The following is a 17551-nucleotide window of genomic DNA, read 5'->3' as shown; positions in this document are numbered from 1 at the left end:
CTCAGCTCGGGCAGCGGTATTTCTCAGGCTGTGCCCTGTACTTGGTTCTAGGTTAAGCCTGGGCTACAGTACTTAGGCTCACACTGGAAGTTAAAAGAGGCTGGACTCAGTCCTCCCTGACCCCAGCTCCTGCTCTTTCTGGTGGTCTTCAGGAATCAATGCCATCCTGATAGAAGAGCAGCCCTCATCATCCCTTTAGAAGGGTTGGTTGAAGGTACTGAGAAGCCTAAGGACAGCCCATTCCTGCTCCCATAGAAGAGCTGGCATGAGTGTAAGGCCTAATATCTCCCTCCAGCTCCTCAGGCCAGCTGGGATTCTATATTTAACCAGCATGGTCTTAAGTTGACAGCTTGGAACGCCTTCTCCTTCATTTTCTTTCTTCCCCCAGCTTTTCACAGCCCAGAACCCAGGAGGAACGATGGAGAGGAACGGCCCTCTAATGGTAAACAGAGGACCTGTTGTCTCTTTCCACAGTCCTTCCCTCCATCCAGTCTTCCTCTAGGGAGAGTAGTTAGTGAGAAGATACTAGACAAAGCTAATGAAGCTTTCATTTCAGGCCTTACTTGTACAAGTCTTTCCCCAAGGTGCCATGTCAGGACTAGAGCAGTTTTATGTCTACCAACTTTGCCTTCTTTTTCTTTAGTAAAGGATTCAAAATTGTGTATACCTATGTCTCACAAAAGTTGGGTCTGCCTGTCTCCACCTCAGGGTTTACATCAGTATAGTTCTTTACATTTTTAAAAATGTATTTTTGATAATTTTCCTACATGAATACAGTCTATTTTAGATCATATTTACCATCAAGTCCTCCTGGACTCCCCTGTTTCAACACTCAGCGTTGAGAGGGAAGGGGCTCATGAGGTACCAACCCCTAGCCGAGGAGCCATTAGCTGTTATCTCTTATTTTAGGATGATTAATTATTATTGTGGGTATACAGTGTATGAGTGAGCACAGGTACACATACCACAGTGCACAAGTGTAGGTCAGAGGTCAACTTTCAGTAGTCAATTCTCTCTTTCCATCAATGGATGCAGGGGCATCACTCTAAGCAGCAAGTCCTTTTACCTGCTGAGCCATCGCTGGTCCACTAAAATTATTTCTATTTTCCCCTAAATTGTTATAAGACATTGGACAGTTTTGTGTTTGTTTGTTTGTTTGTTTTGTCTGTAAGCTGGACAGTTTTATTTCAACTTGACACAAGCTAAAGTCTGAGAGGAGGGAACATTAATTAAGAAAATGCCTCCATGGGAGTGAAAGCAGGAGAACTGGCCTTGCCCCTTGCTCATTGCTGCAAGGGGTGAATTAGTCAGGGCAATACTGGAGAGCTCACTCTCTCTCCAGCATTGGTGGTGAAGACAAGGGAGAGCTGGCAGGCTGACCAACCCTGCAACTTCCCAGGTGCAGAACCAGGTTTATGAGTTGCCCCACACCAACATTCACCCCATTTGTGATCTGCAGGAGCATATGAAGGGGCCGGTCCTGCAGACCCAAAGCTGAAGGATCTCCAGGACACAGGGCAACAACAGGATATCCAGGAGGAGTCCCAGTCAGGGTCCAGTATCGATAGTTTAACAGAAACCAGAGGCCTCAAACCAGACCAATGACTCTTTGCAATGAACACTTGCAAGTAAAGATATATGAGAAAAGGAGTTTACTGAGTGACTCACTGTGTCACCCTCCAGCTTCCAGGACAAGATTTTTTCTTTTTTCTCTTAAATTTTATTTTATTTGTGGGGGGGGGGGGGGGGGGGGGCGGGTTGCAAGGGCAGAAGGTGGATATGAAGGGATGGGGAAATGAATACAATTGAGATGTATGATGTGAAAGACACAAAGAATAAATAAAAAAAAGTTAAAAAAAGAAGAAAATGCCTCCATAAGATCTGGCTGTAGGCAAGCCCATTGGGCATTTTCTTAATTAGTGAGTGATGGGGGAGGGCCCAGCCCATTGTGGGTGGTGCCATCCCTTGGGCTGGTGGTCCTAGGTTCTATAAGAAAGCAGGCTGAGCAAGCAATGTTGAGCAAGCCAATAAGCACCACCCCTTCCATGGCCTCTGCATCCGCTCCTGCCTCCAGGTTCCAGTTTGAGTCCCTGTCCTCATTCCCTTCAATGATGGACTATGATGTGGAAGTGTAAGCCAAATACCGCCCCACCCCCACAACCTGCTTTTGATCATGGTGTTTCATCACAGCAACAGTAACTCTAAGACAGCCCATTTCTCCCATCTGTTGCTAAATAAAACATCAAAGATCTTTTTTCCTCCCAATATTTTGCCTCTGATTATCCTTGTCCATCCTCTCCTCTTCCTCATCTGCTTGTTGTTCTGTGTGTGTGTGTGTGTGTGTGTGTGTGTGTGTGTGTGTGTGTGTGAAGTGATGAGGTTGCTGGTCTCTGCCTTTCTCTGGGGCTAGATGAATTTTATGGTCAAAAGGGAAATTGAGACTCACACTGACCCCCAGTCCTGCACTCCATCCGGTCACCCCAAGTCTCTTTGTTGCTACATCTAGTGAAGGCACTTCTATTCAACTGTATCCTGGCCAGTTTCTGAAACTAAAGGAGATCAAGTATGTAATAGAAAGACCCCACTCTTCAATTAACTTCTATGTACCTGCCACAGTCTGATGCTTGATGTTTCAGACACACTTGAATAATCTAAGTCTTATGAAGTCGTTCATCTTTTTGTCCAAAATTTAGCAAGCATCCATTAATATAGTACTTTAACAATGGCATCAAATGGGTGAATGTACTCAGGAATCATGAGGTGTCATGGATGTCCCACCTACCACGTTGAATCCCAACTACTACATCACTGGAGTATGGATAGGTCCAAGATGAGAATTGAGTGAGGTTATACCCATCTCTGTCTATCCTCATACCAAAACATTTTTGCATAAGGTTGGACACAGAGTTGAGTAGTCATGGAAGAAAATAGAGGAGGAAGTCTTTATATAATCCATACCTGCTCACTTGCCTCTCAAGAAAGTCCAAGAGGGCACTAGGTCAGTTATTATTTTATGAGGTGGTCTGGTGAAGGAAGAGGAGCAGGGCTACAGTCCCTAATGGAAAGAGATGACGGGACTTTTCATTGCTGAAAGGTCCATATGTTGGGAAGGTGTGTGTGATTCGGCCTACTAATATTTTCAATGCTGGGTGAGGAAGGGGATGATGAGGTCAAACTGGGGACAGTCTGCAATGCCCTAAGTCCGTCTTGCACTAGGCTATGGGCACTATAGAATAGTGCCATTAATGTATGCATATGAAGAGTCAGTCAGCCCTTGTCAGAGCTCTCCTTGTAGAGGGAAAATTCACTGCTGTAGACACTGTGTTTGTCTATCCAGTGGGGTCAGTGCCAGGTGTCTAGGGTGGGACTCAGTCCCTTATCAGAAGTGTGCCTCCTTTCCTGTGTTTCAGGTGAAACAGCAACGACAACATTTTCTGTGGGGAGGGGTCTATCCATGCTGTTGGGTGTCCTCCTGGATTAGTCCTGGTGTGTTTCTTTTGTGTTTGGATGGGTCGGTTTATAGGGATCGTGTGTCCTGTCTCATTCTCCACTCACTCAACCTCTCAGCCAGGCCCCAGTGTGCTGATGGTGGTATAGCTTAGCCGGGACAGTGAAGCAATGGAAGGGGTAGGAGGATCCTCATCTGGAAGAGGCCGGGGGCGAGCTCGTGGAGGCCGTGGGCAACAGCGGGCACATGTGTCCAGGCAGGCCTGGCGAAAGCGGCGGTGCATGAAACAGTAGACCAGGGGGTTGACACAGGCAGACGCATAGCTCAGCAAGTGGATGAAAGAGATGGGGGCCCCTGAGAGTGCTCTGTGTGCCCCTGGGCCATCGAAGGCGCGCCACGTGTTGGCGCTGTACACTGGCAGCCAACACAGGAAGAAAAGCACAACAATCACCAGCAGCATTCGCACCACCCGTTTCTTAGCCAGCAGCTTGGCCTGGTTGGGCCGAGGGCCTGGCCCGGGCCCGGGAGTGGGCGTGGTCAGCGCTGTCATCTCCAGCCGGGAACGCGGAAGTTGCACATAGCAGCCATCACTGTCTTCCCCAGGGAGGCTAGTCTCAGGCCGGCAAGCCCCGTTCTGGTGGATAGGCCCTGAGCACAGAGCATAGAAGGTGCGATCAAAGCAGAAGAGACTCCTCTCATATTGCAGTCCAACCTTCACTGGACACCCCTTCCCCACAGCTTTCACCATGGGCTCCCGCTTCTTTTCTACGCTTCTTTCAGATCCACCCATTAAGGAGGTCATGCCCATCACCAAAGGCCCGCCCCTCGTGCATTTCTCCTACCTGGTGCTGCCCCACCCGGCAGGCCTCCTTGGTTTCGGACCCGGCTTTGGGTTTCACTGTCGTCACCATCAAAGCGAAGCCCAAGGTAGAGCTCGCGAGAGATGAGCCCGTAGGCCACCGCCATAACCACACCCGGGACGAAGAACAAAAGTATTAGCAGCAGCACTGACCTGGAGACATAACACAAACCAATCACCGTCTCTCATACGGCCAGTTACAGGTAGAAGAAGAGTCAAAAACTGGACTGTGGCCACGTGGCTGAGGCAGGGGTAGGATTTGGGGATGCCACTGGGAGAGGAAAGAGACTGGCGAGGGACCCCAAATTGGAATTCCAACTGTGGGGGTGCAAAATGGAGCTTGGCGGGAAAAATCTTGGAGGAACTGGAGGACTGCTCTGGGGAAGCGGTGTAAGCTTCTGATGAAGATGGAAAAAGGACTTTCTAAGATAGGGTGGTGGGCGCCCTCACCAGGTCTGGCGGACACGAGCGCTGGGCCAGCGATGCACACACTGCAGCACTCGAGGCCCCACTGGGTGCACTGCGGTGTACACAGGATAAGGTATCATCAGTAGTCCAGACAGTAGCCAGGTGGCTAAGATCACCCGCGCTGCGTGGGAGCGTGTCTGCCACACCCGTGCTTGCAGTGGTCTGCAGATGGCGCTGTACCGCTCCAGGGCTATGGCCACGAGATTTAGCGTGGACACACTCACTGACACCCCTAAGCAAGGTGAGAGGAAACGGTCACCTTGGAAATACACACCCTGCATGGTCACCAGTATGATTTTCCTGATTTCCCATCAGGAAAACCCCTTATATTTGTCAAGTACTTTAAGAAGGGAGAGGGCCAAGGGAAGATGTGTTTGTCCCACTTACCCATGAGGTAGGAAACAGCCTTGCAGATGACTGTGCCGAAGATGAATGTGCCCATGAGGTTGGGCAGGAGTGTGAAGGGCATGCAAGCCACAGCCAGCAAGAGGTCGCTGACTGCCAGGGAGAGCAGGAAGGCATTGGTGACAGTTCTCAGGCGCCGGCTCAGTCCCAGGACCACGATGATGAGCACATTTCCGCCAACACTCATCAGAAAAATCACCGCATAAAGGGTGACTCTAATGGCCAGCTCCAATTCTAGGCAGAAGAGAGGTGGTTGTAGGAGGACTTGAGCACCATTCATCCAGATCCCCAATCCCATTCACCCCCAGACCATAATATCCAGTTAGATCCTGACACCCTGAGAACACTCTCTCTAACCCTAAGGGACTATGTAGTAAATGATGACAGTCAATGCTTTACCATCATAAATGTTGAGGCTTAGTCGAGTTGGCTCAACCCTACTATTCCTTAGAATCCTCTCTCCTTATGGTTGGTTGCATGCTTGATTTTCTTTGCAAAGACTTTAGGGACCTATCCCCATCACTGGTTGGATACTTCTCAAGACAAATGATCTGTAGATCCCAGATTGAAAGTTCCTTCTCTGGCCATTCCATTGGACTTCCATGCACCCTTGACCACCCACTCCCATTAGAACAATGTTGGATTATGTCTGTGTTTTCTAAAAAACAAACAACAGAAAACAAAACAAAGCCAGCGCCCCCCCCACCACCACCTAAAACAGAGAAAAGCCGTTCACTGCTTTGTACTATCTACAGCCCCTCCTCCAGGACTGTCACCTCCTGCCAGTGCTGCACCCACTCAAGCCACTTGATGACTCAGTTTCTTGAATGTATCATGAGCCCTCATGACTCCCTTCTCAAGCTGATTTCTCTGCCTTGGAATGAATACTCCTTCATAAACCCCTGCTTCCACCCCAATCACAAACATTTCCTAAACTGGTAAATGCCTATAAATCCCTCATCTACCAAGAATCAGACTGATTGTCACTGCTTTGGAAAGGTTATCCTGAGCACCTCATTTGAAACTAATCTCCCACTCCTTTGACCCATGTATGTTCCATAATCCCTACACACTTATTAGATCCCCCCTTTTTCCTCTCTGAGTTGTGCTTTAATATTCTCCAAAGATTCATTCTTACTAAGTAAACATTTGCAGGGGACTCCCTTTGTGTCAGGCACTGGGGACAAAGAGGTGACTGACAAATTCCCTGCCATTTGAGAGCTTACATAGAGACGGAATCTGAGATGCTTAAACAGATCATTGCCGCACAGTATGCTAAGAAGTGTGGTTGAGAGATGGACAAGAAGCTGTGGGATCCCCAGGAGGGACCAGTGTTTCTGGATGAGTCAGAAGGGCTAGAAGGGTGACCAATTCATTTGTGTCATTGTCTATTGGAAGATAGACTCATCTTTGGAGCTTTATATCATAAACATGCAAACCTGAACAAAACTGGATTGAACTGAAGTGGACTGAGTCATCCATATCCATGGCCTCAGTGTCAGGGAGATGGGAGCTTGAAGAGAGAAAGCCTCCCACATTGTGGGGGCAGGAGGGGTCCAGAGGTACAGCCTTCTCTTCTTTAACTGCCCAGCTCTCTTCTCTTAGCTCACTCTTGGCTTAGTTTCCAAACTCTATTGCTGCCTCATAATGAATAACTAGCTTATTTAGAAGTTGTTCTATTTATTAGACAATAAATAAGTTCTATTTATTAGAAATCCTCAAACAGGGGGCTGGAGGAGAGGCTTAGCTCTAAAGAGCATTTCTATGTTGGTTGGCTCACAGCCAGATCTTGGATATTGGGAGCCCGATGCTCTATTTTGCATGCACTAGTGTACACACAGACATACACACGTGCGCACACTACTACTACTACTAAAACTACTACTACTGATGATGATCATGATGATAAAATAAATCTTCAAAAAAGTTTTTTTTTTTCCAAACAGGATTTAGCAGTAATATTACTTGCTTAGATCTTAGGATTCCTGAATGTTTTGCCTCTTACAGCTGCCTTAGGGTCCAGTCATTCATCATACTATTTCTTTCTTCTCCCAATCAAATATCAATCTAAACACCTCTTTGCCCCTGCCTCTATATTCCATCTATTGTGACTCTCGTTTCTACCTGTGTATCTTAGGAGACACATGTTGGAGGGTCTTGGTGGACCAATAGCAGATGACAGGCTGATTTTGATACAGTACTCTTGCCTTTCTATGTCTTTTTTTTCAAGCTTTCTCCTCCTCCTCCTCCTCCTCCTCCTCCTCCTCCTCATTCCTCCTCTTTTTTTGGACAGGGTCTCCTTATGTAGTCCTGGCTATCAAGGAACTCTCTATGTAGACTAGGCTGGCTGTGAACTAACAGAGATCCTATTGCCTCTACCTCCTAAGTGCTAGGAGTATGGGTGTGTGCCACCATACCTGGCTCAAACTATGTTCCTTTCACAGGGACAGATTATGGAAGGCTTATGTGTGATAAATTTGAAGTGCATGAGGGGTGTGTATGTGTGTGTGTGTGTGTGTGTGTGTGTGTGTGTGTGTGTGTGTGTGTGTGTGTGCAGGGACAATAAAAAACTCCAGAATGGAGATCTTCGTCAAAGAGGCCCTTGCACTTGGTGAGGGAAGGAACAGGTGGCCTTTTTTGTACTCTTTATTTTCTCCAAGTTCACTTTCTTCTGTCTCTACCCACCTTAACCTCTTTAATTCTCCCATCTTTCTCACATCATCCTCTGGATCTCTCTTCAACTAATTATTACTGTAATTACTACACTTCTGACTGGTATAGCACTTTGAACTACACAAGTACTAAAAAACTTGTGTCTCACTCAATCATGCAATTGATACACACTATATGTGTGCCCTTGAGCTTGGCTATTGGTGTCCCAAAAAGCTGAAACTAGGCTTCCCCTTTACAAAATTCTTAATATACTTGAAGTTTTCTGGAAACAAGAGGATAAAGTCACAGTATGACAAGCTATTGTATAGTAAATGTGTGTGAACATGTGGAGTGTGAGAGTATTGTGAAAGAGTCTGTGAGACTGTAAATGTGTGTGTTTATTAGTGTGTGAGCATGTGAGTGTGTGTGTGTGTGTGTGTGTGTGTGTGTGTGTGTGTGTTCATCCAGATGATGGCAGAGAAGCATGAGATCAAGGATCCAGTCAACATCTGAAACAAATGATAGACTTGAGCTTAGGATGTGGCCTGGTTGGTAGAGTGCTTACCTAATATGTACAAAGCCCAGGGTTTGGTCCCTGGGACCCTTTAAACCAGATGTGGTGGCACATGCTTGTAATTCTAAGGATTGGAGGCAGGAGATCACAAATTCAAGACTAACCTAAGGGACAAGATACCATATCAACAAACAAAAGAAAACAAAAATAAACAGGGTTTTCTAAGAAAAACTTCACAGGAACTTAAGCAGCCAATGTCTGGTTACTCATGAACAGAGACATCAGTGTAATACTCATGTATATCTCTCTGTGGTGAGTGTGGGTAGTGTTCAACTAACTGAGGGAAATAGATGGTACATGGGAGACATCTGAGTGTCAGTGGCACTGAGCAAGGAAGCAGAGGTGATATGCAATGGTGAGTTGGCAAGAGCAGAGCACAGTAATGCTTTAGAGTTTAAGAGTGATATAGAGGTAGGTGAAGGTAGCCTTTATTTCTTTGGGAGATAGCAGGAACAAGGTAACATCTACATGTCTAAAGGTAATATCAGATTGAATATAGGCTGTGTTTAAGTTTAAAGAATACCTGAGTAACTCTGATGACATTAGAGTAAACAAGGACAATAACCCAGACTAAATGACATTAGAATTTGTAGGTGACATCATCAGGAAGCATGGGTTATATGCAGAGCTCTGAATGTGAACCAGGGAATAATCCAGTGATGGTGGTTCTAACTGAGGGGGTGGTAGTAACATCCAAGATGTGTGGGCACCATTTAATTGAGTATAAATGTCAGATGTTAGCACTTTTAGCTTGGTTGACATGTTAATCTTGATTGTGTGAAATAGCTGAGAACACGAATGAACACAGAGACTATCTGAGTCTTTGCTGAAATTATCTGAAGGCTTAAGAATGATACTGCATGATTTTCTGGGAAATATCTGGAGAAGGTTTACTTAAGCAGTCATGGGGAAGATGTGGTATTTTGTAGGTAATTATAAAATAAAAGTAGTATGTGACAGACAATGTCTAAATGACTGTGGACAATACTAATGTGAGTGTGGGTGTTGCCCATTTCATATCATCTGAGCTAATGGTAAAGTCACAGGTTTGTCTAAAAATAAAGCGCACAGCATCCAAATTTCTCTTGGTAACCTTGTAGTGAGCCCAGGTGACATATGCACCTGTGGGGTACTAAGAGCCCAGGTGACATATGCACCTGTGGGGTACTAAGAGCCCATAGACACACACATCTATTCCAGTGAGACTGGCCAACACTCTTTGCACGTGGTGTCTCGGCACCTGGATAACAACTTGATGTGTGCAAGCAAAAGCATTCAGATAAGTGAGGCCTGTCCTTGCACGTGGACTCTGAATCACTGAACATCTTGCTTCTTCAGGGAGCCTTCCTCTACTGGCTGCCCTCCTTTGCATCAGAACCTTTAAATCTCTCTCTTTTGATACTTCCCTACTTTTAAATACCCAGGGTGTAGCGAATCTTAGTCCTTGCTGCTCTAGAGGCTAATGCATAAAAAGTGTTTGAAACCACCATTTTGAGATCAGCCTGGGCAACAAATAAGACCCTGTTTCCAAAGGCGGGGGCCTATTTCTCTTTCTCCCAACACCCCTACTTCTTGGACATTTTGCCTAACTACCCTTGTTCACTTCTGGCAACCTCTTCCCTGGAGCCCAGTCTTCCATCTTCTGAGTCAGGTTTTGGTATCTACATACCCTCCTAAGAACTAGTTACAGTGTCTAAACAACACCAGTGTGGCTGTTTTGTTCATCTCTAACTCGTCATGGCAATATTTGGCATCACTTACTCCACCTTAGCCAAGACTCTCCTCTCTTTTTCTTCAAAGACACAGCTACTGTTTCTGTTTCATTTCAGTCTCTTCATGGATTTTTTCCCTCCACTTTGCTTTTAAATACCAGCTTCCTGTAGGAGCCTGTCTCAGCCTCGCTGTTCTCATTTTATACAATGCTTTTTAAAAAAGATTTTCCTTGTTCCTATGGTTTCCCATATTCCCTCCAGGTGAAGACGTTTCAAGCCTTTATTTCCACCTCAGCCCTCTAAGTAAGTTCTAGATCTCAGGATTCAACAGCTCTGGGGAGTTAGCCATCAGCATTTGAACTCAGTGTATTCCAAACTGAGCTTATAGTAATCCCCTCTTCCAAAACTGCTTCTGTTCCCTTGCTGCTGGGAACTGAATCCAGGGCCTTGCAGTTGCTAGTCAAGTGCTCTAATATGAAGGCAGATCTAGCCCCTCCTTGATTATCTTTCTCATGATATGCCATCTACGTCCTTTGAATTTCCCAAACCAGAAACTGGATTTCATCCCTTGACCTCATCCACCCTCCCTACTAGTCTAATCAATCATCAGATTCTGTTGATTCCATTTCCAGAAGTGGCTCTCAAATCCATCCACTTCTCTTCATCCCCTCTGCCAGTACCTCTGTCTATGCTAGCATCATCTTTCAGCCAGATCTGTGTAATGTAATAGCTTTCTAAAGTATCCTTCTGCATTCCATCTCATCCACCCATCCATTCTCAACACAACACCACTAACCCTGGCAGGACTGCTGAATCCTTCAGTGGATCCCAGTGCTTAGGATAAAATCTACACTCCTTTGCAAGGGCTATAAAAGCCTGCCATGAACACTCCAGGCTGGTCTAGCCTGAATGTTGATTATGTACCTTTAATGGCACGTGTTCCAGCCATTCAAAAAGTGTGTAGTGCTGAACAAATGTGCCATGGGCTTAAACTTTGAGTTTTTTAGAGAACCTATCTTTGCCTAAGACACTTTATGCCTCTTCTGCTCCTTTATTTAGCTGTCTGTCATATTTTTCTGCTTCAACGTATATTCCACCACCTCAGGAAAGCAGTCTTAATTCCCGAGGGCAGGGCAGGCTGGAGTGTTCCTCTTGTATATCCACTATCTTTCCCCTCTTTGTGCTGCTGTTTCTTGCTTACTTGTCTGTTTCCCCTATAAACTCAGAGCTCTATGAAGCAGGATTGTGTCAGTTTTGTTAAACTCATATCCTTGTTGCCTAGCACAGTTTCTGGTTCAATAAATATTTCCTGAATGGAAGAATCTAGGTGACAGTGGGTAGCAACCAAACTGGGAAAGCGTGGACTGTTTTATGGGGTAAGTAGATATGTAGATTATAATTTATTCCAATGTTTACTTCTTGAACACCGAACCTGTCTCTTTCCTTTTCTGTTTATAGAACCCAAGCTCCCAGGTTGCACCCTTCGTGAGGTTGGCAGACCCCCCCCCCATCTCCTTTGGGTGTCCATATTCCAATCAGCCCCTTTTGTGGGACTTCCAGGCTGTCACTTTCCCAGTGGTCTCTGTCCCTGTGTACTTGACTGCAGACGAATGAGACGGTAGACTGTGTCTAGTTCATTCCAGTGTCCCAGCACTTAGCCTAGCAAGTGCTCATTAAACATTGCAAGCAAATACTGGTATGGGAAGGGGGAGATGCATTTTAAAATGTTCAGTGAAGCAATGAAGATGTTAGCTAATGGGAGGAGGGAGAGTCACTTTGAAGACGGGATGAGTGAAGGCCGTGGGAAGAGAAGGCGGTGGTGACACAGGGGGGGTGACTGATGCAAGGGGAGGTTGGCTCTAGGAAAGTGAGCCATAAGAAAAGAGATACTTGGGGGCTTTGGAAGGGACTCCAAAACCTTCAGAAAAACAGAAGCATAGAGATTGGTGAAGGACTTGACTCTGGGAGCAGAGGAATTTGGGTACAAATAAAAACAAGAAAGGCAGCATCCTCTAGTGCTGGCTAAATTCAGATTTGAGAATCTTTTCTTGGGAAGGCTGGGGTGGGAGACAGATTGCAACTCCAGTCTCCCATTCAGGCAGTCCAGAGAGCTCCTGCCCTCACCCAGCTCAGCCTCCTTCTTTTTGCCGGCTCCTGTCTCTCTCTCCAGGGCTGGCTCTCTGAACTGGATGTTAAAAGAAAGAGCTAGACCTGCTGGCAAGAAGAGGTCTTTGCTTCCGAGCTGTGTGGTGCTGAGCTTGGGAATGATCAAAAGTCGTTAGGAATAGCACAAGGAAAGTGAGACCAGGCCTCTAAACCAGGTGGTGTGAAGGTGTGATGGATTATTAGAGCTTGGAGGCGCAGTGTGTGTGTTTGTAGGGGAGGGATCTGTGTGGAAGCCGAGGAAGTACTATGAGGAAAAGCAACGGTCAGTTGACAGTGTAGAGGTCGTGAGGGTTATTCATTAGTGTTATGGGGTGCAGTGAGAAGGGGTTAGGGAGGCACCCACCTCTGGTCCCGGTTCCGCGGAGGCGAGGGGGCTCGCAGCTGAGGTTGCCAGAGCTGCTGCTGTTGAGGAGGGGGACACCCGGGCGGCATAATGAGGAGGACCCCGGCCCGGGTCCGGGTCCCTGCGTACTGCGGTTCAGCTTGAGCAGCTCCATGGTCCCAGTGAAGTCCCGCTCAGATCCGCCGACTGGGCTACAGCCCGGGTTCCACCTGCTCCCGGAGCGCTGGTGGCTCAGGCTCCCGCCCACCACATCGCCCGCCTCTCTTGGTTCCCGCCCCCTGCCCTGTCTCCTACCCTTCCACTCCTCCACCAGCCTCGCCTTGGTTCCAGCCGGTCCCAGGCTCTGGACGGCTTTGTCCCACCAGGTGACACTTGGCGCGCCTCCCCCGCTCCAGAGTTCCGCGCGCGCTCCTGGGTGACTGCTCTCCAGGCTCGCCCCCGCGCTAGGTTCTCCCGTCTTCTCTTAGAGATGTCTTTCCTGCCCACCTCTCGTACCACTGCCCCTTAGTTCTGGCAATTCGTGTGTGTGTGTGTGTGTGTGTGTGTGTGTGTATGTGTGTGTGTGTGTGTGTGTGTGTGTAGACGCCTGCGCGCGCGCCAACGAAGGGGACCGCAAGATGGGAGGAGTGAGTTGCTGCTGCTGTGGGGTCCAGTATCTTTCTTCAGTGGTTTAGAAGATGCGGACGTGGCGGCGGTGATATGGTTTCTGTCCCAGGATCCCCCACTGCAGAGCAGGTGCCATAGACCGCCTGGAGCCGCAGCTACCCTGCTGCAGTGGCCGCAGTAACCACCATGGTATCGCCTCACTACCCTAGCTCTCTGCAGCCCTTCTGTGAGGGCTGAGGTAGCCCTAGTTTCTGCCTCAGTCCACCCCGTCTCCTATCTGGAATCCAAAACCTGGGCTTCTGCTCCAGGGTCTCCAGGAGGGTCTGGAGGACCGCAATTGCTCACACCCGAGCCTGTACGCGGACAAAGGCTGCCTCGAGTTAGAGTGGACTAGAGCATTGGTGGCAGCTGGGGATGGATGTGAGTACTACACGAAAGGAACTGGGTTGAGATGTAGTAGGGTTCTAGTCCTGGTCCTGACCCAGGCGAGAGATGGGGAGCAGGCAGCTTGGTCATCTCCCTCGTCTCTAGGTAGCGTCCACCCCCACCCAAAACGCTGTTTACCCTCAGGCCAGGTGCTGCACTGGTGTAGGGTGCTGGGTTCCCACGAGAGGGGGCCGGAAAAGGACTGGGTCACTGGGGTGCAGCCGGAGGGAACAAAGCAGAAGGTGCATGTGAAGCAAGACTGAAGTGGACTCAGCTTCCCGAGGCAGGACCGGCCTCCTCTATTTTTTCATCCTTGTTTCTTTCAATCTCTTCCATTCCAGACAGTCCAGTATGAGATGAAGTAGCACTTTTTAGGCTCCCAAAGTGGCTGTCAGAAGTATGGGGGGTGGGTGTGTAGAGCATCTGTGGGAGAGGGGATTAGAGCTGGGAGGGTATGTTTTGGAAAGGACCTGACCAGGCAGCACTGAGTTCACAAGGGCTGAAGCAGCGGAGGAAGGGTTAAACCTAGGACCACCCACTCCCTCCTGCTCCACTGTCTCCCTTGCTCTTCCGAGAGAGAGCCTGGGATCAGAGGAACTTGATGTCTGTTTGTTCAGCTCCAGCACAGGTGGTATCTCTGATAATCAGATGAACTTTTCCCACATTGGTTGACGATAGCGTTGAGAAACAAGGGGGCAGGGGAAATGCAGGGGGAGAGAAAGATGGAAATAAATGTAGATTGCATTCACTTATCCAGCAAACTAGGTATCTAGGTATCAGTTATGGGACTGTGCACCATTTTCCCATGCAGCCAGTCTGTCCCCGAGGAGCTCCCACTATAGTGGGGATTTTACCAAATACGCCAAAGATTGCAATGCACAGTCCTACATACAAACATTAAGATGCACAAATTGAAAATTTAGGAATTAGGGTTGGAGAGATGGTTCAGCTATTAAGAGCACTTGCGGGGTTGGGGATTTAGCTCAGTGGTAGAGTGCTTGCCTAGCAAGCACAAGGCCCTGGGTTCGATCCTCAGCTCCAAAAAAAAAAAAAAAAGCACTTGCTACTGGAACTGGCCTTGGTTCCCAGCACAGGTAAAGTGATTCTCAACTCCAGTTCCAACACATCCATTGCTATCTTCGGGACTTTGTGGGCACCAGGCACTTATGTGATAGCCATAAATATGTGTAGACAAAACACTCACACACATAAAAAAAAAATAAAAGGAAGCCTAAGAATCATCCTTACTCCTCTTTGCTCCTCCACCCCTGTAATGGACATTGTGACACAAAGTCCAGACTCCCGCAAAAATAAAGGATTCATTGTTGCCTAGAAGGCAGTGCTCAAGATTCAGTCCCTCCAGAAGTTGTCAGAGCAGAGTACCAACTCCTTCAAAATCACAAACCCTTCCTGGGGAATCATGCATCCACTGACTGATCAGCACAGAGGAAATTGCCTCAGTTTCCTTATCCCACTAAAGGACAATCTGTTCACAACACCCCAGCTCCTCCTTTGAGGCTGGCTGACGATTCTGTTGGGTCTAGATTACTGCTCAGCTCCTCCCTTTGCCCAATCCTATTTTCATTCCCTCTTGCACAGGTGTTGACTTCGAGAGTACTCCTTAGTAAACATCCTTCACAGTAATCTCTGTTTTAGAGTCTGCTTCCTGGGGAATAGAGCTACATTGCTTGCACATTCAATCAATCACAAAGTCCTGTTGATTTTAGCTACCGAACAACTCTGCTTGTATTAAACAGTCTCTCATACTACAATTCTAGGCTCCTATAATGGCTATCACACTTTGCTGGTACCTCTTTCCATCCAATCCTCTATCTTATGGCCAGAGTTCTATGTTCAGAATACCATTTACATTATACCAACTTCCCAATCTTTGCTTTTAGGAGAGAGGAAATCAGATCTATGAAGCCCACATGGCCTGGTTTCTGCTGTGGCTCAGTAGTTTTTGTTCCCTCTGCTGAACACTATGGCCTTTCTTAAGTGCCCCCTCCCACCTTTTGCTATACATTTCCTAGTCATATGGATTTTGCATATATTTTCTGGAAGGTTCTCTTTTCCGTCAACACCTATCTATCTGATCTCATGTTTTCCTGGCTCTCTTGGAGGGTGATCTCTAATCATGTTCATCCTTATGTAATCATCTCTAGAGTCTAGTTGGACCAATGAGTACAATGAGGTATTAGCTACATGACTACATGAGAACAGAGATTTTTGCAGGTGGAATCAATGTCACTAGTCAGTTAATCTAAAAAAATATAGAAATTATCCAGGTAGTCCTAGTTAAGTCATATATGTCCTTTAAACAGCCACGGGTTTTCCCTAGCTGGACAGAGAACAACAGAAATCAGATACTTGAAGAAGAAAGTGCATGTTGAAATAGGGTCTCGTAGCCAGGCAGTGGTGGTGTACGCCTTTAATCCCAGCACTTGGGAGGCAGAGGCAGGCTGATCTCTGTGAGTTCAAAGCTAGCCTGGTCTACAGAGTGAGTTCCAGGAAAGGCGCAAAACTACACAGAGAAACCCTGTCTCGAAAGAACAAACAAACAAAAAACACAAAACAAACAACAACAACAACAAAAGAAATAGGGTCTCATGTAGCCCTGAGTTTTCTGGAACTCAATAAGTAGATGAGGATGACTTTGAACTCCTGATCTTCCTGCCTTCACTTCCCCAGTGCTGGAATTATAGGCCTGTACTATTGTGTGTGTGTGTGTGTGTGTGTGTTTTGTTAACTTTACCATAAGCTAGAGTTATCTGGAAAGAGGAACTCCAATGAGAAAGTGCTCCCATCAGATTGCCTGTAGGCAAGACTATCAAGTATTTCTTGCTTCATGATTAATATGGGAGAACTCAGCCTACTGTGAGTGTTACCACCCCTGGGAAGGTGGTCCTGGGAAGCATAAGAAAGTAGGTTAAGCAAACCATGTTGGAGCAAGCCAGTAAGTAGCATTCTTCCGGGGTCTCCATTTCAGTTCTGTCTCCAGGTTCCTGCCTTGAGTTCCTGTCCTAACTTCCTTTGATGATGGACTGTGATGTGGAAGTGTAAGCCAAATAAACCCTTTCCTCCCCAAGTTGCTTTTGGCCATGGTATTTTAGCACAGCAATAGAAACTCTGACTAAGATAGTTACCATGTCCAACTCAGTACACTAATGATTCTAAAGACTGATTTTGTTTTTGTTTTTGTTTTTGTTTTTTTTCAAGACAGGGTTTCTCTGTAGCTTTGGAGGCTATCCTGGAACTCGCTTTGTAGACCAGGCTGTCCTCAAACTCACAGAGATCCACCTGCCTCTGCCTCCTGAGTGCTGGGATTACAGGCGTGTACCACCACCGCCCGGCTTAAAGACTGATTTTTGAACTTTTTACTTGTGTGCATTGTGTGCCTTTATGTGTGTATGTCACATGTATGTGGATGCCTATGGAGGCTAGAAGAAGGTGGGTTGGGTCCCTGAGCTGGAGTTACAGGCAGTTGTGAGTGTAGCTGCCAAGAACTGAACTCTGGTCCTCTGGAGGAACAATAAGCACTCTTAACTGCTAGGCTGTCTCTCCAACCCCTGAACATACTATTGATGGCATGAAGAGAGGGAACCCTGTGAAGAAATGACAACCACTGTTACAAGCTGGAGGGGAGGAGGACATGCAGCAAGGACTGGAAAGTTACTTGTAGCTGAGAGAAGTTACCCTATGGCAGCCAGGGAAACACCAGGGACTTTCAGTCCTTCCTGGAATCTCTGGAAGAGAATTCAGTGTAAATGACGGCTTGTGACACCCTGAGTAGAGAATTCAGCCACAGTGGGCAGACTTCTGGCCAATAGCTCTGTGAGCTAATAAATGAATGGCTTTAAGCCACTGAATTCATTGTAATCTCTTGCAGCTG

General features: G+C 47.1%; 2 protein-coding genes across 2 annotated transcripts in view; one reads left to right on the top strand and one right to left on the bottom strand.

The window, feature by feature from the left end:
- Positions 1–2353: 2353 nt before the first annotated feature.
- Positions 2354–13169, bottom strand: Cckbr (cholecystokinin B receptor). The gene is made up of 5 exons (XM_036176790.1): positions 12628–13169; positions 5163–5414; positions 4758–5007; positions 4291–4460; positions 2354–4096 (listed from the first exon to the last, which is right to left on the bottom strand). The coding sequence occupies exons 1-5, from the start codon at positions 12779–12781 to the stop codon at positions 3564–3566; spliced, it is 1359 nt and encodes a 452-aa protein (XP_036032683.1). The 5' UTR covers positions 12782–13169; the 3' UTR covers positions 2354–3563.
- A 329-nt stretch (positions 13170–13498) lies between these two features.
- Positions 13499–17551, top strand: part of Fam160a2 (family with sequence similarity 160 member A2) — a 48545-nt gene continuing 44492 nt past the window's right edge. Inside the window, exon 1 of the mRNA XM_036197112.1 lies at positions 13499–13653. The gene's annotated coding sequence lies outside the window, so the exon portion shown is untranslated. The remainder of the gene's footprint in view (positions 13654–17551) is intronic.

The sequence above is a fragment of the Onychomys torridus genome, chromosome 1 (genome assembly GCF_903995425.1).
Source record: "Onychomys torridus chromosome 1, mOncTor1.1, whole genome shotgun sequence".
Lineage (NCBI taxonomy): Eukaryota > Metazoa > Chordata > Mammalia > Rodentia > Cricetidae > Onychomys > Onychomys torridus.
The sequence above is the reverse complement of the archived record's forward strand: the minus strand, read 5'-3'. Positions and strand labels throughout refer to the sequence as shown.